At 48.4% G+C, this 23978-nt stretch overlaps 1 protein-coding gene across 3 annotated transcripts in view; it reads left to right on the top strand.

Moving 5' to 3' along the window:
- Positions 1 to 23978, top strand: part of LOC115083657 (oocyte zinc finger protein XlCOF6-like) — a 48577-nt gene that overhangs the window by 4775 nt on the left and 19824 nt on the right. For 2 of the 3 annotated variants that reach the window (XM_029587607.1, XM_029587606.1), the window contains exons 2-3: positions 5253 to 5369; positions 5469 to 5576. In XM_029587607.1, the coding sequence (XP_029443467.1) occupies positions 5253 to 5369; positions 5469 to 5576 (225 nt within the window). Of the gene's footprint in view, positions 1 to 5252; positions 5370 to 5468; positions 5577 to 15132; positions 15223 to 23978 lie in introns of all 3 variants that reach the window. The other variant, XM_029587605.1, reaches the window with a different exon arrangement.

Genomic DNA, 23978 nt, shown 5'->3' with positions numbered 1-23978 from the left:
CCTCCACACAGGGACCTTCTCCGGCAGGGCCCGATTCTTCACGAAGATCCATCTCTATTCTCTCTTACGGTCTGGCCCTTGAGAGGACTCGCCTGAAGAAGCGCGGTTACTCGAAGGCCGTGATTGACATCCTGCTCCGAATGTGCAAGTTCTCAACATCTCTGTCATACATATGGATCTGGAGAGTATTTGAAGCCTGGTGTAAGGACCGCGGGATACTCCCAGGGACAGCCAAGATCCCCCATGATTCTGGAGTTCCTACAGGACGGTATGAAGAAGGGGTTGTCACTCAACTCCCACAAGGTCCAAGTCACTGCACTCTCCTGCTTCAGAGCTGAAGTGGACGGTATCCAGCTATCAGCTTATCTGGACTTGACCTGTTTCCTAAAAAGGGTTAAGCAACTCCAGCCACCCCTAAAGTGGCTGGTGCCCCTATGAAATCTCAATCTGGTATTAGACTTCATAGCAGAGGCTTCCTTCGGACCAACGCATGGTCTGTCACTACGCCTCTTAACACTGAAGACGGTATTCCTGGTGACAATATGTTCAGCTCGTCGCATCTCCGAACTACAGGCTCTATTCTGTCGGGAACCGTTCCTTAGGTTCACTCCTGGAACCATTCGGATGGGCACCGTCCCTTCCTTCCTACCGAAAGTGGTTTCCAAGTTCCATTTGAACCAGGCCATCTCCCTACCATCTCTGGAGGAACATAAGGACTCGGAAGACTCACGCCTTCTTCGACATCTAAATGTCAGTAGACTCCTGGTGCAATACCTGGAAAGATCAGAACCGGTGCGCAAAACGGATCGCCTGTTCGTTCTTCACAGCGGGAAGAAACAAGGAGAAGTGGCCTCGCGGGTGACCATAGCCCGCTGGATCAAGGAAGTAATCAAGGCAGCCTACATAGAGGCAGGAAAGCCCTTACCAGTACAGGTTAAGGCTCATTCTACTAGGGCCCAGGTAGTTTATTGGGCAGAAACCAAACTTCTGTCGCCCGCCAAGATCTGTCGGGCAGTAACGTGGTCCTCCCTACACACCTTCTCCAGGTTTTACCGCCTGGATGTTCAGGCCCGAGAAGACGCAGCCTTCGCAAGGGGAGTATTAAATGGGCCACGGGCCACCTCCCGCCCTTTCCGGGAGTAGCTTTTGTACATCCCACTGGTCCTGACTCCATCTGGCTACACACTAAGAAATGGAGGAATTACTTACCTGATAATTTTGTTTTCCTTAGTGTAGACAGATGGACTTGGCATCCTGCTCACGGCTGCTCCAGAGAAGGAGAACCTCGGAAGTGAACTTCGAGACTAAGCAAATACGGGTAAGCCGTTGCCTACCCCTATTTCAAGACACTCACAGCTTGTCCGGTGTCGGCGTTAATTGATTGAGTGCACTGGTGGTCTTCAGTTTGAAATCAGTTGAACCAGTTCAATCAAGGTTTAAGGAAGATATATCCACAATGGCTTTTCGAAGAGAATACTGAGGTTACTGCAGGGGTATATCTAGACTGACGTCAGCTTTGAAATCTGACTGCGTCTCATTCTGTTAGTAGGAGAGCACATAACCCACTGGTCCTGAGTCCATCTGTCTATACTAAGGAAAACGAAATTACCAGGTAAGTACTTTCTCCATTCTTTTATAGAGATGAGTTGCCAGTTCTGATCTCCCAGACACTGAAGGTGCTGGGTGCTGAATCCATGTCTGAGCCAAAGAATAATCCCATTTTAGTTTCTTTGCGTAAAGCATTATGGATGCTATTCAAGAATTGATTGATCTTCAATGGGGCGCCCTGGAAGCTAATTTTAAAGAGGGATGAGCCTTGGAAGCGCTGTATCCCCTGGATCCTGTAGCGAGAGAGCAGTTGCGCTTTTTGAATGTGGATGTTCTGGTGTGTGCCGTCACCAAGTGGACGACTATACCTATAGAAGGGGGAGCGGCATTGAAGGATGCACAGGATAGGAGAATTAATGCTATCCGTAAGCAGGCCTTTGAGGCGGTAGCAATGAATTTGCAGATAGCCTCTTGCTATCTTCAGTTCTGCCAGAGGGGTGGCTATGGTGATAGCGGCCAGGCATCAGCTATGGCGGAGGAATTGGTCGACCAATACAGTTTTAAAGTCTAATCTTATGAAATTGCCTTTTAAAGGATCACTCTTGTTTGGGAGTGGGTTGGAAAAAATGGCCAATAATTGGGGTGAGTTCCCGGTTCTTGGTTACCACAGGATAAAAAGCAGGTGCCGTGCTCATTTGGCACGAGAGGTTGTGCTAAGGGTTTCAAACATTTTCGATCCTAGAGAGGAGTGACTTTTCAGAGGGCTCACCCTTTGGGTAGGTCTCAGTCCTTCGTCCCAGGTATCCCAGATGGGGCGTGGGCTTGAGCGGCGGTGCTCCCCAACCCCCTCAATGAGGGTGTGCTGACCCACCCTCCAGGAACAGGAGATAGGGGGTCGCCTGTCTCTTTTTTATCAAAGATTTTTTACGTCTCTGGATTTGTCAGAGGCATATCTGCATATTCCCAACCAGCTGAAGCATCAGCGGTTTTCTGTGTTTCGCTATTTTGGGGCAACATTATCAGTTTCAACCGCTATCCTTCGGTTTGACCATCGCGCCTTGAATCTTCTCAAAAGTCATGGTGGTGGTAGCAGCAGTATGTGAAAAGATGGCATTCTGGTCCACCCGTACTTAGACAATTGGCTAATTCGAATCAAGAGCATGAAAGAGAGTCTTCAGGCCTCGAGCAAGGTGATCTCCTTGCTACAGGTACTAGGGTGAATTGTGAACTTCGCCAAGAGCAATCTGCAACCATCCCAGACACTGGAGTATCTCGGTGTTTGTTTTTAACATGAAGCAAGACAGGGTGTTTCTACCGGAGATCCACATTCAGAAACTGATGGCATAGGTGCGACTATTGACAGAAACAATATGCCTGACGGTGTGGTCTTATCTACAAGAGCTCAGGACTACTTGTCGCTGTTTCAGGTACCGGTGGAGATCAGTATCCAACTGCGGTGGTGGTTGCAAGTGGATCATCTAAGGAAGGGCGTTTCCCTATGAACACCAAACTGGCTAGTACTCACAATGGATGTGTGCCACCAGGGCTGGGGGACTCACCGTCAGGAGATGACAGCGCAGGGGTGCTGGAGTACAGAGGAGTCTCTCTGGAGCATCAGTTGGCTGGAAGCCCATGATGGTCGGCTTGCATGCTTGTGATTCGTCGACTACTTGCAGGGTTGAGCGGTCCGAATGATGTTGGACTATGTGACCTCAGTGAGTTACATCAATCGCCAGGGAGGAGCCAAGAGTCAGGAAATAGCCCAGCTTATGGAATGGGTGGAAGTGCATCTTCAAGAGATCTCAGCCTCACACATTGCGGGGAAAGACAATGTAAGAGCCGACTTTCTCAGCAGATAGAGTCTGGATCCAGGAGAATGGGAATTGTCAAATGAAGCATTTTAGCTCATAGTGGGTCACTGGGGCCTCCCATTTCTAGACTTGTTGGCAACATTACACAATGCAAAGGTTCCTCTCTTCTTTAGTTGCAGGAGAGATCTGAAGTCTTTTGGCATCAGTGCCCTCATGCAGGACTGGCCGGAAGGCACGCTTCTATATGCCTTTCTGCTGTGGCCCATGTTGGGCAGAATGATTCAGAGGATTGAGAGACACACAGGGTTGGTGCTTCTGGTGGACCCAGATTGGCCCAGTAGGCCGTGGTATGCAGATCTGCAGAGGCACCATGGTGGACTCTCCTCTCCGATTACCAGTCCACAGGATCTGCTACGGCAGGATCTATTCTTCACGAAGATTCGACTCAATTTTGTCTTAAGGTATGGCCCTTGAGAGGGCTCGGTTGCTGATGTGTGGATACTCCACTGCAGTGATTTCCCTTTTGCCTCGAGCGCGAATTTTCTCCACTACCTTAGTCTATGTTCAGGCTTGGTGTGAGAAACAAGGGGTTCATCCTCATTCGGTTAAGATCCCGCTGAGTTTGGATTTTTTTGCAGGATGGGTTGATTAAGGGCTTGGTCCTTAATTCCTTGAAGGTACAGGTGGCGGCTCTTGCCTGTTTCCGAGGTCAGATGAATGGTGAACACTTGTTGGCCCATCCAGATGTGGCCCGGTTCTTGAAAGGGGGTGAAGCAATATTGTACCCTCTTGCGGTTGCCAGTGCCCTTGTGGAGTCTTAATCTGGTTCTGGCGGGTCCCACCTTTCGACCATTGCATAGCCTCTCCTTGAGGTTACTTACGGGAAGACGGTATTCTGAACGTAGAGTTTCTGAACTGCAAGCTCTGTCTTGCTGGGAACCGTTCCTGTGAGTGACTCCAGGGGTGGTCCAGCTGTGAACTGTTCTGTCCTTTTTGCTGAAGGTGGTCTTGGATTTTCACTTGAAGCAATCAATTCCCCTGCTGATGCTGGACAGGGAGAGAGATGTGGATAAATATCATCTGTTACAGACCATGGATGTCAAGCGGCATATCATGAGGTATCTGGAGGTTTCTAAACCTCTCAGGAAGACGGACCGACTGTTTATACTCTATGGTGGGGGTAAACAGGGCAAGCTGGCATTGCAGGGTGTGATAGCCCGCTAGATTAAAGAGGTTATCACGGCCGCGTATGCAGATACTGAGCAGCCGTTGTGTAGTCAGCTTAGGGCTCATTCCACTGAGGCTCAGACAGTGTCATGGGCGGAAGTTAGATTGTTGTCACCCGTCGAGATTTGCCGAGCTGCGACGTGGTCCTTCTTACACAACTTTTCCATGCATTACCGCCTGGAAGTGCAGATCCGGGAGGACGCAGCCTTCACTCGTGTAGAGTTGATCGGATCGCAGGCAGCTTCCCTCCCTGTTCAGGAGTTGCTTTCATACATCACACTGGTCAAGGATTAACCTGTCTGAATGCTAAGAGAGCCCTTGGCTGCCGGATGGTGGTGCTATTGTCCTCCAGACTGGCTGCGTTTCTGGGGATTGCTGGTAAGTGCCAGATCCAGTCTCCTTGCTGAGCTCAATGTTTTCCTGTTAACTAAGTGTTTATCTGTTAATAGTTTTGATCATGTATTAGTTGTCCACAGTTGGCTTTTGCAGAGAATACTGGCGGGCTGATGTCAGTGCAGGGGTATATATATTGTGATGTCAGTTTTCCTCTGTCTCCATCTGCTTGTACAGGAGCATAACCCACTGGTCGTAGATTAACCTCTCTTCATTAAAGATAAGGAAATTATCAGTTAAGTAGTAATTTCTCTTTTATATCCCTGGATACAGGCCAAGAAAGGATAAATCCTGATCCTAATACATTATCGAGGATTAAACATGAAGAAGAGCCGTATGTCCAGGATTCCCATGAATTAGCAGAGGAAGAAATTACTCACTCGGGCACAGGTGAGAAATAACACACGCACTGTACAGAGTAATAGGAGATATTACAGAATACAGGGGAGTGATGAGGTAACTGAGGTTCCTCTCCATTCTTACACACAGGCCATGAAATTATCAATCCTGATACAGTGAGGATTTCACAAGAAGAAGAGCTAAAAATCCAAGATCCACAGGAGTCAGGACAGCGAGGAGTTACTCACTCATATACAGGTGAGTAATAATAAATACTGTACAGAATAAGAGGAAGTATTTCAGAGTACCGGTGAGAGATAATAGCACATTCTGTGCAGAGCAAGAGGATGAATTATTTCTCAACTGTACCCTATAACATTGTAAAGAGCAAGAGGAGGGATTACAGAGTAAGGGTGAGTAATATATAATTGTAAAGAGTAATAGATATTACGGAGTACAGGAGAGTAATAATATAGCTCAATCAATTTTACATTCTCACATACAGGCCATGAAAGTATCATTTCTCGTCGATAGCAGGGCTGAATTAACCATGCTGTCATGGGGATCTGTCAATCAGGCCCGGGAGGCAGAGCTTGTCAAAGCAGAGATTTGAGCTTTGCTTTCTGCGGCTGCGTGTGTGTTCCCGCGCAGGAAAGTAACAGAATCTCCTCAGTCTTTTCTTTCCGCACGCGGGATCACATGCGGAGCTGTTCTTCTCCTCAGCTTCAATAAAATAAACATGTCAAAATCGGGGTTTAAACCCTGTAATTGCGGCAAGGTAATGTCTGTCACGGATGGCCATGACTGATGTTACCGATGCCTAGGGCCAGATCACAATCGGGAAGATTGTGAATTTTGTTCGATGTCTCCGAGAGCCCTGAAACAATGGGCCTACCGGCTTCAGGAACTTTTTGCCTCATCGGAGCCATCAGAGGCTCATTCGTTGCCTGGCCCTGCAATTTTTCCGGCTCCCTTGAAAAAGAGGGCATCATCGTGGGATCCTAAATCCTCCACTATTGGAAATAAGGACGAGCCAAGTCGACAAAGGCCAATGGATTTTAAACAATCCATAGAGCCAGAATCGCTGGCGCAAGAGTCACGGGCGCCAGAAATGTCTGCGCCTAAGATGCCGGATGCGCATAAACTCATGGCGGCGCATTATACTTCTGCGCCTAAACACGGATCGGCACACAACACTTCTGCGCGCATGGCGCTGAAGACACTTGTGCGCAGGGCGCCAAAGGACTGTATGCGCACAGCACTGAAGACATCGGCGCGCACAACGGAAGGAAAATCTGCACGCATGGCGCCGGATATATCTCTGCGCATGACGCCGCAGGCATCGGCGCCAGTAGCTCTTGCGCAAACAGAGGCGGAAAAATATGAGTGCAAGTCTAGATCGCGCACAAGACGCACGAACACCCATCACATGTAATACGACACGAGTTAAAGCGACGACGAGGACCCACTCCAGTGTCCTCTTCCTCCTCTCCATCGATAACCCCACCTCGTACAGGTACTTCACTCTCCTCGAGAGCTACTTCGACAGAGTTTCAAATAAAACGTAGAAAACTATCACCGTCTTCACGAAGAAGTCATACAGACTCCTCGTCACATCATTATCATAAGCATTCACGGCACTCCAACCACAAGAAATCGGCAGAGAGGAGTGAAAATTGGGAAATAAGCCCTTTGACCTCTAAATCATCGCATGTACCAACTTCAAATACTTTCTCCCACAAAAAAGTAATACAAATTGCTTCCTCTAACGCTTCTACAGCTTCAGAGGATTCTATGACTATAATATGCGACAAAAACCAAAAGGACCATAAAGACCATAAAGTATCCAATACTTTATCTCGAATACTCCAATGCAACATAAAGCATATGAGTCACAAGAACCAGATGATCGTACAATAATGCCCCCACGTACAAAAGAGGCATTTTATCAGTTGTCCCAATCCTTGGCAGGATTTTATGAAACTCTTCAGTCATCCTTCAAAATGACTAATCTTGCCTCTGTCAGTTCTCCTGAACATAAGACACAAGCTAATAGAGAACCGTCGGTGGAACCTCAGTCTCCTATAACAAACCGACCGAAGTCACCAATTTATAAACGGGATACATCCTTCGATTCTCCTTCACCGCAAACATTCCCATCGGATCCGCAAGAACAACTTCAGGAGCCGTATTCCCCTCCAGAGGACTTACATACCCAAAATATTTAGAAAAATTAGGTACAATACTGCATCTAGAGGTCCAAAAAGAGACAGACCCTAGATCAGAAACCCTTGGTCTCCTAAAGATTTTCGATACTCCAGGAGAACCAACATCTCTTCCGCCACAAGATATCTTACATTCAGTATTACAAAAATCCTGGGAGACTCCTTACACAATCTCAGCGGTTTCCAGGAAGAGAGACATAAAATTCCGTATGAGGAAAACATCACCGTACTCTATACCACAATTACCTCATGCTTCAATTGTAGTAGAATCGGCGATGCAAAGATTTAAGAAAATGAAGTAACAATCCTCATACCCCCCCAGGTAAAGATAACAAATATTTAAATGAGTTTGGCAGGAAAGTATACCATAACTCAATGTTGAATGCCTGAATTATGCACCATCAGTTCTACATGGTACAATATCTATATGAATGCATACAGGCTATTAAAGGTATGCTTTCCTCGACTGCAGATCAGATACCTCTGCCTCTTCACGACATGGAAGAATGTTCTCGGCACCTTTTGAGGTTAATCTATGAGGCATATGAAACATCTTCCAGGGCATTTGCAACAGCCATTGCAGCCCGCAGTTTAGCATAGTTACGCTCAAGTTCGATATGCGAAGATTTGCATGAGAAACTAACAAACCTCCCATGTACAGGAGATAACCTGTTCGGAGAACGATTCCAGGACACAGGTAAGCTAAAGGAGGAAGCTCTAGCAGTACAATCCTTAACATCGCATCCTCACTATTCAACTACACGTCGCTTTGTGGGATCTACTCGCCAGCAATCATATGCCAGGGGACCCTACAGATCTTACCAGTCCTTTCGTACACAGGCTTACACTGCTTACCAGCGTCCTGCTCCACAACGGAATACCTCCAACCAACGTAGAGGTAAACCACATAACCAGAGACAGCAGGCACAACAGCTGACTACTGCAGTAAAATGGACTCCTTCTTTTTAGTTACCCAGCCACCACCACAAAATCAAGCACCACCCGGCAGGATTCATTCTTGCCTGGTAGAGAATAACATCCGATCAATGGGTTTTGGAGATAGTACGTCATGGCTACCAACTCCAATTTGTCACAAAACCCACATTACCTCACCTTTCCACTCTCAAGATTCACAACTTCCAACAACAACTAGGAGAGGAAATTGCTTTGCTTCGCAAACAGCAAGCAATTCGGGAAATTTCCCCGGGGATACAATCACTAGGATTTTATTCCCCATATTTCCTCATACCCAAGAAGTCAGGTGGCCTTCGCCCCATCCTAGACCTCAGGGAATTGAATAAATTTCTCATCAGAGAGAAATTCAAGATGATATCGTTGAAATCAATCCTTCCTCTGATTCAAACCAACGATTGGATGTGTTCCATCGACCTAAAGGATGCTTACACATACATCCCAATCCATCCATCCTCTTGGCATTACCTATGCTTTCACTACAGGCATCAACACTACCAGTACAAAGTTCTCCCCTTTGGACTATCAGCTGCACCTAGGGTTTTCACCAAATGCATGGTTGTGGTGGTGGCTCATCTCAGACAACAAGGTATAACCATCTTTCCATATCTGGACGATTAGCTCATAATCGCCCCAGCTCCAAACATCTTACTCTATCACCTCCAATGAGTGATACAATGCACAATGCACAATAAATCTCTGGAATTTGTTGCCAGAGGATGTGGTTAGTGCAGTTAGTGTAGCTGGGTTCAAAAAAGGTTTGGATAAGTTCTTGGAAGAGAAGTCCATTAACTGCTATTAATCAAGTTTACTTAGGGAATAGTCACTGCTATTAATTGCATCAGTAGCATGGGATCTTCTAGGTGTTTGGGTGATTGCCAGGTTCTTGTGGCCTGGTTTGGCCTCTGTTGGAAACAGGATGCTGGGCTTGATGGACCCTTGGTCTGACCCAGCATGGCAATTTCTTATGTTCTTATGTTCTTATCAATTTTCAGAAATCACACCTACAACCAACACAACGATTACAGTTCATAGGAGCATTCCTGGACTCTACATGCAACAGGGCATACCTACCAAGTGACAGACTAGCACAATTCCGTCCTCTTTTACATGCCTTGAACCATACTCGGAGACCTTCAGCGAGACAGGTTTTAGAAGTCCTGGGGGCACATGGCAGCGGCAATATTCATGGTTCCCAACACCAGGCTACACATGAGACGCCTGCAATGGGGCTTGAAACGTCAATGGAAACAGCACTCACAACCATTGACACAGAAGTTGTCGTTGACCACCGAAATGAGAGAGGATATAACATGGTGGCTCCTAGACTCCACCCTATCCAAAGGAGCATTGTTCAGTTCCCCTCCTCACAATACAGTCTTAACCACGGATGCATCTCGCAAAGGATGGGGTGCACACCTCGAGATTTACGAAACACGGGGGTTATGGACAATCTCGGAATAGAACCTGCAAATAAATTTATTGGAACTCAGAGCGATTCGGAATGCACTACGAGTGTTCCAAGAACATCTGAAAGGACGCAGGGTAATGATCTACACAGACAATCAAGTAGCGATGTTTTACATCAACAAACAAGGAGGGTCCGATTCATGGTCCCTTTGCAAGGAGACCCTGACAATCTTCGCACACACCCACAAAAATTGCATACATCTACAAGCAACTTCCCTACCAGGCGTGGCAAATACAAGAGCAGACAGGCTAAGCCGCATCTTTTATCCTCATGAATGGACACTCAATACAGAAGTAGCCCAAGACATATTCATGCACTGGGGGACACCATCGATAGATCTCTTTGCAACGGAGATCAATGCTCAAGTTCCCAAATTCTGCTCGATAAGACCAAGCCAATTCAGGATCGCTCAAGATGCCTTCCTCATTCCATGGACGACAGGCCTCCTGTACGCCTTTCCTCCCATACCACTCATAACAAGGACAATTCAAAAGTGCATAGCAGACGAAGCTCAACTGATACTCATAGCCCCAGCCTGGCCGAGGCAACCATGGTACAGTTTCCTTCTCCAGCTATCCATCATGGATCCAATTTGGTTACCGAATTGCCAAGATCTTCTATGCCAAGATCAAGGGATGCTTCTACACCCCCTACACTCATCTCTTCACTTGACGGCGTGGAGATTGAGAGGCTGCTTTTAACAGAACAAGGAGTTTCCACCTCGGCACAATTCATTTGTTAGAATCCAGGAAACTCTCAACCAGAAATAATTATAACTATAAATGGAAACGTTACTCTACCTGGTGTGCTGCCAAAGAAATACCACCATTGGACTGCTCACCTGAATTGCTCATTGATTATCTTCATACACTATATACGGCTGGTCTAGCAACATAATCCATCAGAGTTCATCTCAGCGCCATAGGGGCATATCATATGCTCCCCCAAACATTCTTGAAAATAATCCATCTCTTCTCACAGAATTCATTGCCAAACACATCGAAATACATGTACCAGCCATCATCCTGGGAGACCTGAACCTGCACATTGACCGCATCCCACTATCTCCAGCCTGCGAAGCATTCATGACTTCACTAAATGCACTAGGATTTCAACAAGCAGTGACCAGTCCGACGCACAAAGCTGGCCATACACTTGATGTTATATTTACCAATTCGATCTTTCAAACAGACCTGCCCCGTTGTACCCCGATACCTTGGTCAGACCACTACCGAATCGATACATGTTGCACTATCAAACACTCTCCACCTACATCTCTCGGGAAGAAAACAATCTCCTTCCGAAAACAGGGGCAAATGGAAGACATTATGAATGTACTATCTGAAGACCTAAAAGAATTAGACCTCACAGATGCCGACACCGCCTCCTCATCTTGGTTCCAAATTACAAGCAATATAGCAGATAAGCTCTGCCCCATACAAACTAAAAAAATCAACACACAAAAGATTAACAAAAAAACCATGGTACACACCGGAATTAAAATCAATAAAAATGGAGCTCCGCAAATCTGAAAAGGAGTGGCGCAGAAACCAAAATACAACAACTCTTCAAAAATTCAAGGCTTTACTCCACCGCTACTGCCAAACCACCGACAAAGTAAAGGACTATTATGCAGCTAAAATCCACCAATATCAATTTAATCCACACGCACTATTCCAATACGTAAAAAGCCTCGTTATTGCTCCAGTCAATACAAACTCAAACAACAAGGACGAATCAAAATGTGAGAAACTTGCCACTTACTTCAGCAACAAAATACAATCTATTATATCTCGCTTTAATTCACAAAGTCTACCCTATTCATCAGCAATGACCAACTGCACCCTCAACAACAAACAATCTCCAGCTACTCTGTCTACCTCCACCATACAACCATCACCAACCACACATAGAGAAAGGATATTGAAGCAAGGCTTACCATTCTTGAAAATACATCTCAGATAGAAGTAGAATCAATACTAAAGAAAATTAAATCAGCTCTAAACCCCGCAGACACTATGCCCACTAAAATACTTCTATCTTTCCGCACCACCATAGCGAAACCCATAGCAAAGATACTCAACAAATCGATCACACTGGGCACAGTTCCTTCTCAACTTAAACATGCCATCATAAAACCGACTCTTAAAAAATCAAACCTAGACACCTCAGACCCAGCGAACTATCGGCCAGTTTCGAACCTCCCCTTCCTATCCAAAATTATGGAAAGAATCATCAATAAACAACTCTCCGAATACCTTGACTAACATCAATTACTCTTCCCATCACAATATGGATTCAGAAAGCACCACAGCACGGAAACTCTCCTCCTATCACTATCAGAATCACTCCTAAAAGCCCTAGACTCTGGCCACGCATACATACTTGCCCTTCTGGATATATCTGCTGCCTTTGACACTGTTAATCACAACACACTTATCACACGCCTTTCTGAAATAGGTATTTCCGGCACCGCACTACTCTGGTTCCAATCCTACCTGAGCAACAGGACTTACAGTGTTAAAAGTGGACAATGTGAATCTAAACCTAGAAGCCTCACACACGGAGTACCCCAAGGATCTGCACTTTCATCAACGCTGTTTAATATTTATCTCACTCCACTATGCCGCCTTCTATCAAAACTGGGTTTCCAACACTTTATTTATGCAGATGATGTGCAGATTCTCATACCTATAAAAAAACTCTCTTTCAAATGCTCTGAACACTTGGAATGCTGCCCTCACTGAAATAAAAAAAAAACGTCTCACCGACAACTTTGTAGCTATCAATACTACCAAGACTGAACTTCTCTTCATATCACCTGCAAACAACTCCACACTGAACACAACAGTCCTACCCCAAGGCTACCCTCTGGCTGTACAACAAGTCCGCAGTCTTGGCGTTATCTTAGACAACAATTTTACCTTTAAAAATTCATTGCTGACACTGTTAAAAACAGATTTTTTTTAAGCTTCACACATTAAAGCGTATCAGACCTCTATTACACCCATACGACTTCTGCATGGTTCTACAAGCCACAATTCTATCAAAACTTGACTACTGCAACGCTTTGCTATTAGGCCTACCAAAAAACACGTTGCAACCATTACAAATGCTTCAAAATGCAGCGGCGCGCATCATCACCAACACGCACCACCACCATCACATCACTCCTGTGCTTCAATCACTTCACTGGCTACCCGTAGCTTCCCGGATCATATACAAATCGATCACTCTAATTCATAAGGCCATCTATAACCAAAACATGCAATGGTTTCCTGAGCACCTGTATTTCAAAAAAACAAACCGTCCAATCAGATCCCAACATCAGGCCAGACTGCCGATCCCTTCTCCTAAACTAACCAAACTTACATCCACTAAAGAACGTTCGCTCATCATAGCAGGAACCAAAATGTGGAACAGTATGCCCGCGGATCTGCGCCAAGAACCCTGCCACCGAAAATTTAAACAGAACCTAAAAACATGGCTGTTTAGAAAAGCCTTCCTTTGAAGGATGGGAATCATGCAATTACATACTTCGCTTCTCAACCTACTCCTGATTCCTCTATTCTACCTTGCCTTTCCCCTTCCGCACTGACTCCCCTTCCTCCCTTACATGGGGGGGATAAGAGAGTTAGACCAGCAGCGCGGGTCTGACTCCCTTCCCCCCTACTATGATTCCCCCTTTCCCTTACCCTCCTTTTCTTTACAAATAACTCCCTTCAAGACAGACTTTAGTTAATATTGTTACACATATGTATTTGATATGTATACTCCTAGTTTTTCTGTTTAAATTAGCACTTTGCTTTTTCCACTTATGTTCATTGTAAAGCCTTTGGCTGAACTACTGTTTGCTGTAAACCGAGGTGATGTGCATTACGTACCGCGGTATATAAAAAACTATAAATAAATAAATAAATATCATAGACCAGTTAACAACATTCCTATATCCAATCACCCCTTACTGTCTCGATTCATTAAGGGGTTAATTCACCTTTGTCCTCCGATATCTAAGCCTCCAGTTCCATGGAACCTCAACATAGTCCTGGAACAGCTCATGCTTTTCCCATTTGAACCCATGGACTCGGCACATATTAAATACCTCACATGGAAAGTGGTATTCCTGGTTGCAGTAACATCGGCACGAAGAGAGTGAATTACAGGCCTTGGTCCATTATTCTCCATATTTGCAATTTCACCTTCCAATTTCATCACCAAAAGGTAGTTCTCCAAACTCACCCATCCTTCCTACCAAAAGTGGTTTCTCAATTCCATCTCAATCAGACCATGGAATTACTCACCTTTTTCCCTAAACCTTATGTAAATGATAGGGAAAAACTACTGCACACACTAGATTGTAAAAGAGCTTTAGCATACTACAAAGAAAGGACAAACTCCCATGTTTCTCAACTCTTTGTTTCCTTTGACCCAAAGGCACCTGGATTACCGGTGGCTAAATGCACCATCTCCAGCTGGATAGCGCAGTGCATCAAATTCTGTTACGACAAACAGAAACTACAACTACATTCAGAGCCTAAGGCTCACCAAGTCAGAGCAGTAGCAGCCTCATTGGCACACCTAAATAATGTGCAACCCATAGACATTTGTAAGGCAGCTACATGGTCATCGCTTCATACCTTCACATCTCACTACTGCCTTGATCAACAAGCAGCCACTGATGCGAAGATAGGGCAAGCAATCCTGCAATCTCTAGCCTCCTGTTCACGGTGACCGCTACACTGTCAAAGATCACGTACAAATATATATATCATAAACAAAATGATCGGGAGCTTGGGACTCCCATGACAGCATGGCTAATTCAGCCCTGCTATCGAGGGGAAAAAGCAAGTTTGCTTACCGTAAACGGTGTTTCCATAGATAGCAGGATGAATTAGCCCTGCTGACCCACCCACCTCCCTGGCAGTCACCGAGTCTTCGACTACACTTCAGCTTAATCACAGACTGAGGAGATTCCGTTACTTTCCTGCGCGGGAACACACGCGCAGCCGCAGAGAGCAAAGCTCTGATCTCTGCTTTGACAAGCTCCGCCTCCCAGGCCTGATTGACAGATCCCCATGCCAGCATGGCTAATTCATCCTGCTATCTACGGAAACATCGTTTACGGTAAGCAAACTTGCTTTTCTAGATACATTATCAAGGATCAAACCAGAGGAAGAGCCATATGTCTGGGATCCCCAGGAATCAGGAGAGAGAGAGGTTACTCACTCATACATAGGTGAGTAATAATAGGAAATACTGTACAGAGTAAGAGGGAGAATTACAGAGCACAGGATGAGTTGGCGACACACCCTGGGAATCTCATCTGCAGGTTTACAGCTGTTTACTGAGGGGCAGAAGAGGTAGAAATGCGGCAGCAGAGCCGTGTACCGAGATCTGTGTAGCCCTGCTTTATAACACTTCCTGGAGGTCACAGGTACAGCTGGGTCCAGTGAGCTGCTGAGATGATATTCACATTTCATTGGCACAGTTTTAGAATGAGGACAGATATAATGATTATGGCAGGTCTGAGACTGAGCATCAGGGCAGATCTGAGGCTTACAATGGATATAAGCCTCATGGTGAGAATGAGAGTCATGGAAGGTGAGAGGATCTTGATGGATATAAGGCTTACAGTGCTATATTCATGAGGTTAATTTGCGAGCACCGCTTCCATTGCATGTAAATGCATCTCGTACAAATTCCTTGTGAATATCCTGAAAACCCAACCAGCTTCCAGCACTTAAGGACCGGAGTTTAAGGGTTGTGTTGCAGGTAAGCCAAGACCAGTCAACAAGGCTGGCCCATCCTACGAAGATGAATAATACTTACTAGCTAATGTCTTTCCCATGGTGCTTAATTCACACCCATTCAGGACTTACAACATTTTCTGTCTAAAAAATATTTTCCATATTGGGTGAATAAAAATAGACGTGTCCTCCACTTGGAAAAAGCTGCTGAAGCACTTAGTATATTTTGGATAAGCCAAGTTTCCCTGTACGTACCTGGATCAGTCCAGACTGCGGGTTGAGCCTCCTTTCCAGCAGGTGGAGACAGACAAAAACTGAAAGGATATCCTATATCAGGACAGAGCCTATCCTCTAAACCAGAGCTTTCCAAACTTTTCATGTTGGTGACACACTTTTTAGACAAACATAATTTCACGACACGGTAATTCAGTCTACTAGTAAACCAGAGGTTAAAGGTTAAACGAACGAAACATATTTCGACAATTTATGTATGTTTCCTTAAATATATACATAAATAAAATGTTTCACGACACAACCTATCTCATGAAAACCTTAAATTTATATTAAAAATATATATTCCAAGATTCATGTTATTGTTATAATTTATGAGAAACAATAATAAAACAAATTGTCTGTCCCCCACACACTCATCTCTCTCCTCCCCCCAGCATATGTCTGGCCCCCACACACTCATATCTCTCCCCCTCAAGCACATGTCTGTCCCCCCAGCACGTTTGCCCCCCACTCACTCATCTCTCTCCCCCCAGCACATGTCTGGCCCCCACACTCATGTACCTCGTCTTTTTGATTGTTGCCAGTTAAGTGCTTCACTCCCTTCCATGATCACCAGACACTGCTGCTTGCAGTCAGTACTCCTCATGGCCAGGCCTCATTGGCAGCAGCAGCCAATGCAAGGATGGCTGGGCTCGTTCCACCCACCAAGCCCCCCAAAAAAACGCGATTGACAGCAAAAATCACCCAATAATAAGCAACCCATAAACTGAAAAAAAAAAGTGAATCTCTAGAAAAAAAAAAGCCCAAACTCGCATCAGAGTTGACCGGGCTTGCGCGACACACCTGCACACTGCAGGCGACACGCTAACGTGTCCCGACACACAGTTTGGAAAGCTCTGCTCTAAACCTCCAGTATTCGTCTGTCTCCAGCAGATGCAGCAGCTCACCCTTCATTCTCTGCTTTAGGCTAGTCAGCCTGCCTTTCTTCTTTTCTTACGGATCAAGCAACTACTTGTTCTTATTTTCCTTCGTATTAAAGGAAATTATTTCTTTAGTGACTTTTTCTTTTCTTCTGTGGGAGACGGTTCCGTCTCCCGGCTCTTGCCGGTCTCAGGGGGGCTTTGCCCCTTGTGCGCTGCATAGCCTGAATCCATACCCGCTTCCAGGTGTGGGGCCGAGTCTTTCCGGGTCTCGTCTTTCCCCCCAGGCTGCCGAGAGGGTTTAGAACCCGACTGCTGCGCTCAGTTGTAAAAAAAAAAAAAAAAAATTAAATAGAAGAAATTTCAACTTTCAGTTTTTATTATAAGTTGCAGGTATTCCCCTACCTCCAACTTATTTGCAGCAGTAGACAAGTATTTTTCTTTTTCTGGTCTCAGGAGGTCTTGAACCGGCAGCCAGACAGACAGGAGTCGTCAGGTTTCCCGCCTGCTTCACTCCGGGCCTGCAGGCTGTCAATCAACTTTTTTTTCAGACTTTTTTCTTTAGAGGCGGCTCTTCTATGCCGTGGCAGGCAGCCTGCCTCTCCTGTGGGCAGCCCTCTTTGTGATTTTCGCGTCAGGGCCTATGCTCTGCTTGCCTGCCGGGTGGGGAAGGTCCCTCCTCGGCAGGACAAGCAAATTTTAGCCCGGGGATCGACCCCCCCCCCCCCCCCCCCCCCGGCATGGCCAGGCCGTTCCCGGGTTGGCAAAGCCCAGGAACGGTGGCCATTTTGGATTTTTCAGCGGCTCCGTTTTCGGAGCTCCCTGGGACTGGGGGGCTGGATTTTTTGAAGATAACCCCCCCGATTTGAGCCCTGCGGGCCCCCAGGAGGGGTTTCCCGACCCCCCTCCTCACCCCCCCACAGGAAATTTAGGGTCCGTTTTTCAGCTGAATTCGTTCTCCTAATGCACACATCATACCTTGCAAGCCTGCAGGAGGAGGACGAATGCCCCCCTTCGACCCCCGCCCTGCCAAAAATCCCTCGCTCCGCGCCGTTGATCCCTGGGCCGGCTGCGGAGCCCCAGGGGCCGGTGCGGGTGGTCCCGGGGTTGTCCCCGATCCCCCAGTGGATCCAGGTTTTCCGGACCCCGCCGCTACTCCAGATCGAGAGGGTGCCCTTCCTTTGGAGAGGGACGACCCTATAGCCCTTCGCTTATTCCGCAAGGAGGAGCTGGAGCCCCTCCTCCCATTTGTCCTCCAGGAATTGGGGTTGGAGGGGCCCGCTGTGGATGATTTGATGGCCTCCTTGCCCAAAGATATGGACCCGGTCCTGGGGGGTCTCAGGGCTCCGGCTACCACTTTTCCCTTCCATCCCATGCTTAAACTGCTGATTCTCCGGGAATGGGAGGCTCCTGAGAGGGCTCTCCAGGTGGAGCGTGCCATGGACAAACTCTATCCCCTCCCAGAGGAATGCTTGGAAATGCTCAAGAAACCCTCGGTCACCTCCTATGTCTCGGCGGTCACCAAGCATACCACGATCCCGGTGGAGGGATCGACAGCGCTCAAGGACGGACAGGATCGTAAGCTGGAAGCACACATGAAGCGCATCTTCGAAGTCTTGGCTCTCAGAGTCCGGGCAACTTGCTGCAGCAGTCTCATGCTGCGGGCAGGCCTTAGGTGGGTCCAACAATTATTCTGCATCCAGGACCTCCCGCCGGCAGAGGCGGAACAGGCTGAGCGTCTGGAAGCCGTAATCGCTTACAGGGCAGACGCACTCTATGATCTGGTCCGTGTTCAAGTGAAGGCGATGGCTTGGGCAGTGTCTGCCCGGAGACTCCTCTGGTTACGCAATTGGTCGGCCGATCAGTCTTCCAAAGGCCGGTTGGACACGTTGCCTTTTAAAGGTAAGCTGCTCTTTGGTGAGGACCTTGAGAAGCTTATGGACTCCTTAGGGAAAGACAAGGTCCATAAGATTCCGGAGGACCGTCCTAAACCATCCCGGTCCTATACGCCCTCTCGTCCTCGATTCTGGGGCCAGCGTCGGTATACTCTGCGCGGGCGGGGTGATTCCTCTAGGGCAGTGGTTCTCACCCCTGTCCTGGGGACCCCCCCCAGCCAGTCGGGTTTTCAGGCTATCCACAATGAATATGCATGAGAGAAAATTTGCATGTTATGGAGGCAGTGTATGCAAATTTTCTCTCATGCATATTCATTGTGGATAGCCTGAAAACCCGACTGGCTGGGGGGGTCCCCAGGACAGAGTTGAGAACCACTGCTCTAGGGGTTATTCTTCCAGATCTCAGTCCTGGTCGCAGCCCTTTCGTGGGCGGTGGCCCTTTCACGAGGGCCAGCTAGCGCATTCCACCCCCAAGCCTGCCATGCAATGAAGTTCAGCTGACTCATTCCTCGGTCCCGTCCCCCCCCTCGGCGGCTGCCTCTCCCTGTTTCTCGAGGAATGGGTCAAAATCATGTTGGATCAGTGGGTCCGCGACATTATCAGAGATGGTTATGCCTTCGAAATTGTCCGCGATCTTCCGGATCTTTTTCTCTTTTCTCCATGTGGGCGGTCCAAGAGGGACGCGGTGGAACAAACCCTCACCAGACTCCTGGATTTGAGGGCTGTGGTCCCAGTCCCGAAGGGGGAGCTTTGCGCCGGCCAGTATTCCATTTACTTCGTCATTCCCAAAAAGGATGGGTCTTATCGCCCGATTCTGGACCTCAAGAGGGTCAATCGAGCCCTCAAAATTCCTCATTTCCACATGGAAACCCTGCGAGCGGTCATCGCGGCGGTCCGCCCCGGAGAGTTCCTCGCTTCACTCGATCTCGCAGAGGCTTACTTCCATATTCCCATTCACCGCGACTACCAGAAGTATCTTCACTTCCACATTCTCAACCAGGACTTTCAGTTTTGGGCGCTTCCTTTCGGCCTTGCAACTGCGCCTTGCACCTTTACCAAGGTCATAGTGGTGGTCACAGCGGCTCTTCGCCGGGAGGGAATTCTTGTTCATCCTTACTTGGACGACTGGCTCATCAGGGCCAAGTCAGCGGCCTCTTGTCAACAGGCGGTGGATCGCGTCTCTCGGGTGGATTGTGAACTTCTCCAAGAACCACCTTCAGCCCTCCCAGGAGTTAGAGTTCCTGGGAGCCCACTTCGACACCAGAGTAGGCAAGGTCTTCTTATCGCGTGCGTGAGCCCTCAAGCTGATCGAACAGATCCAGAATCTGATTGCGCTCCCTTTCCCGACAGCCTGGGACTACCTGCAGGTTTTGGGATCCATGGCTTCCACCATCGACCTCGTCCCTTGGGTTTTTGCTCATATGCGTCCGCTACAGAAAGCTTTGCTGTCCCGTTGGCGGCCGGTGTCACAACTGTTTCACATGGTCCTTCCGTTCTTGAACTCTACAGTCGACAACTTGCAGTGGTGGCTGTCACTCCCTCATCTCCTCCAGGGGATGCCTCTCCAAGCTCCACAGTGGACAGTAGTCTCCACGGACGCCAGTCTGTCAGGCTGGGGTGCAGTCTGTCTCTTCCAGTCCACCTAGTCGCCGACTCAGTCTCGCTGGCACATCAATCGCTTGTAGACCCTGGCGGTTCGCTTGGCCCTTCAGGAGTTCCTCCCCCTGCTCCGCGGCAAGGTGATAAGAGTCTTGTCTGACAACTCAATCATGGTGGCCTACATCAATCACCAAGGGGGCACTCGCAGTCCCCCGGTGGCCCTGGAAACCAGCCGTCTCTTCGCTTGGGCGGAACGGAATCTGCAGTGCCTGGCGGCCTCTCGCATCGAAGGCAAGGAAAATGTCCAAGCCGATTTCCTCAGCCGTCAATCGCTCGATCCGGGGGAGTGGGAACTCTCGGAGGCGGCCATGGCTCTGATAGTGGACAGGTGGGGTCCCCCCCACCTGGACTTAATGGCGACCCTGCGCAACTCCAAGGCCAATCGGTTCTTCAGCCGTTGGAGGGAGCACGGCTCAGAGGGCGTGGATGCTCTAGCTCTTCCTTGGCCAGCGGAGGTCCTTCTGTACGTATTCCCTCCGTGGGCCCTGGTGGGAAAAGTTCTCAGGAGAATCGAACTCCACCGGGGACCTGTGGTTCTGGTAGCACCCGAGTGGCCACGAAGACTGTGGTTCGCAGATCTCATCAACCTGGCGACAGACGGCCCCCTCCGACTCTGTCATCTACCTCGTCTTCTTCGGCAGGGGCCTGTATTTTTCGACCAGGCCGATCACTTCTGTCTAGCGGCCTGGCTTTTGAACGGCGACGCCTGAGGCGTAAGGGCTATAAGGAGGAGGTCATCTCCACCTTGCTTCGGGCCCAGAAACAGTCGAATTCCCTGGCCTACGAGCGCATATGGAAGGTTTTTTAATCTGCTTGCGTGGAATCGGGTATCCCACGCGCTCCGCCCCGGTCTCTGTGGTTCTCTCTTTTCTTCAGAAGAGTCTCTCCAGGGGCCTCTCCTTCAGTTCTCTATGGGGTAGATTTTCAAACCGCGCGATTTGGCGTACTTTTGCTGGCGCATCAGGCGCAAGCAAAAGTACGCGCTGGATCGGCGCGCGCAAGGCTATCGATTCCGTATAGCCGGTGCGCACCGAGCCGTGCAGCCTACCCCCGTTCCCTCCCAGGCCGCTCCGATTTCGGAGCGGCCTCGGAGGGAACTTTCTTTTGCCCTCCCCTCACCTTCCCCTACCTAACCCACCCGCCCGGCCCTGTCTAAACCCCCCCCTTACCTTTGTCGGGGGATTTACGCCTCCCGGATGGAGACGTAAATCCCCGCGCGCCAGCGGGCCGCTAGCGCGCTGGGACGCAACCTGGGGGCGGGTCCGGAGGGTGCTGCCACGCCCCCGGGCCGTAACCACGCCCCCGAGCCCGCCCCCGAAACGCTCCTGACACGCCCCGAAAACGCCACGCGGATCGGGTCCGCCCCCCGACACGCCCCCCTCAGAAAACCCCGGGACTTACGCGAGTTCCGGGGCTCTGTGCGCGCCGGTAGGCCTATGTAAAATAGGCGCACCGGCGCGCAGGGCCCTGCTCGCCTAAATCCGCCCGGATTTAGGCGGATTTAGGCGAGCAGGGCTCTTAAAATCCGCCCCTATGAGTACAGGTCTCCACGCTCGGCTCTCTCCTGGGTCGGGTGGACTGTCATCCCTTAGCGGGCCATCCGGGGGTGATTCGGTTTCTGAGGGGCGTTAAACATCTCCGTCCCCCTTCTCGTGCCTCGGCCCATCATGGAGTCTTAACCTGGTCCTTCGGGCTCTCTGTACGGCTCCGTTCGAACCCCTGCGCCACGCCACGCTAAAAGACCTTACGCTGAAGACTGTCTTCCTGGTCTCTATCTCCTCTGCTCGGCAGGTCTCTGAGATTCAAGTGTTGTCCTGTCAGGAGCCCTTCTTGCGTTTCTCCGATTCAGGGGTCTCTCTCAAGACGGTCCCTTCCTTCTTGCCCAAAGTGGTCTCCACCTTCCACGTCAACCAGTCGGTAGAACTCCCTGCGTTTTCCCCAGAGGAGATTGCGGGTACGACTGGGGGCGATCTTCGTCGCTTAGATGTCAAACGGGTCCTGCTTCGCTATCTCCAGGTTACCAATGACTTTCGGGTTTCGGACCATCTTTTCGTCCTCTGGAGTGGGCCCAATCGGGGTAAACCGTGTACAATTCTGGTCGCCGCATCTCAAAAAAGATATAATTGCGATGGAGAAGGTACAGAGAAGGGCTACCAAAATGATAAGGGGAATGGAACAACTCCCCTATGAGGAAAGACTAAAGAGGTTAGGACTTTTCAGCTTGGAGAAGAGACGACTGAGGGGGGATATGATAGAGGTGTTTAAAATCATGAGAGGTCTAGAACGGGTAGATGTGAATCGGTTATTTACTCTTTCGGATAGTAGAAGGACTAGGGGACACTCCATGAAGTTAGCATGGGGCACATTTAAAACTAATCGGAGAAAGTTCTTTTTTACTCAACGCACAATTAAACTCTGGAATTTGTTGCCAGAGGATGTGGTTAGTGCAGTTAGTATAGCTGTGTTTAAAAAAGGATTGGATAAGTTCTTGGAGGAGAAGTCCATTACCTGCTATTAAGTTCACTTAGAGAATAGCCACTGCCATTAGCAATGGTTACATGGAATAGACTTAGTTTTTGGGTACTTGCCAGGTTCTTATGGCCTGGATTGGCCACTGTTGGAAACAGGATGCTGGGCTTGATGGACCCTTGGTCTGACCCAGTATGGCATTTTCTTATGTTCTTATGTAAACCGGCTTCTAGGACCACTATTGCCAGGTGGTTGAAGGAAGTGATCTCTTCGGCCTATCTTTGCCAAGGTCGGGCGATCCCCGAGGGCCCGAAAGCTCATTCACTGCGTTCTCAAGCTACCTCCTGGGCGGAGAGCCAGTCTGTCTCTCCGCAGGAGATTTGCAGGGCCGCCACTTGGACGTCTCTGCATACCTTTGCTCGACACTACCGTCTGGATGTGCAAGCTCCGGTCTTTGGCTCTTTTGGGCGACAAGTGCTTCGAGCGGGACTGTCTTTGTCCCACCTGGTTTAGGGAAGCTTTGGTACATCCCACAGTCTGGACTGATCCGGGTAAGTACAGGGAAAGGAAAATTAGTTCTTACCTGTTAATTTTCGTTCCTGTAGTACCACGGATCAGTCCAGACGCCCTTCCCTGTCTGTTGTCTTTTTCTGTCCTCTCGAAGCTTGTTTTCTTGCAGGTTGCAGGTTCTCAGACGTTAACTTTTGTGCAAGAATACTGAGCAAATACACTGGAAGCCTTGGTTTTTTCAAGTACCAAGTTTATGCAAGAGCGTTTAGTTTCTATCATGTTTACTCTATTTTTCTACGGTTGCTCCATTGAGCTTTATGGTTACTTGCTCGATCCTACTTTGGGTTTATTGTTTTCTGTTTTGACATGCGTTATACTGAAGGGTTAGAGGATAGGCTCTGTCCTGATATAGGATATCCTTTCAGTTTTTGTCTGTCTCCAACTGCTGGAAAGGAGGCTCAACCCGCAGTCTGGACTGATCCATGGTACTACAGGAACGAAAATTAACAGGTAAGAACTAATTTTCCTATATCCCCTTTAATGGGTGGGGTTTTTTTT

Source organism: Rhinatrema bivittatum, chromosome 2 (assembly GCF_901001135.1).
Source record: "Rhinatrema bivittatum chromosome 2, aRhiBiv1.1, whole genome shotgun sequence".
Taxonomy (NCBI): domain Eukaryota; kingdom Metazoa; phylum Chordata; class Amphibia; order Gymnophiona; family Rhinatrematidae; genus Rhinatrema; species Rhinatrema bivittatum.
This window is presented reverse-complemented; position numbering and strand designations above follow the sequence as displayed.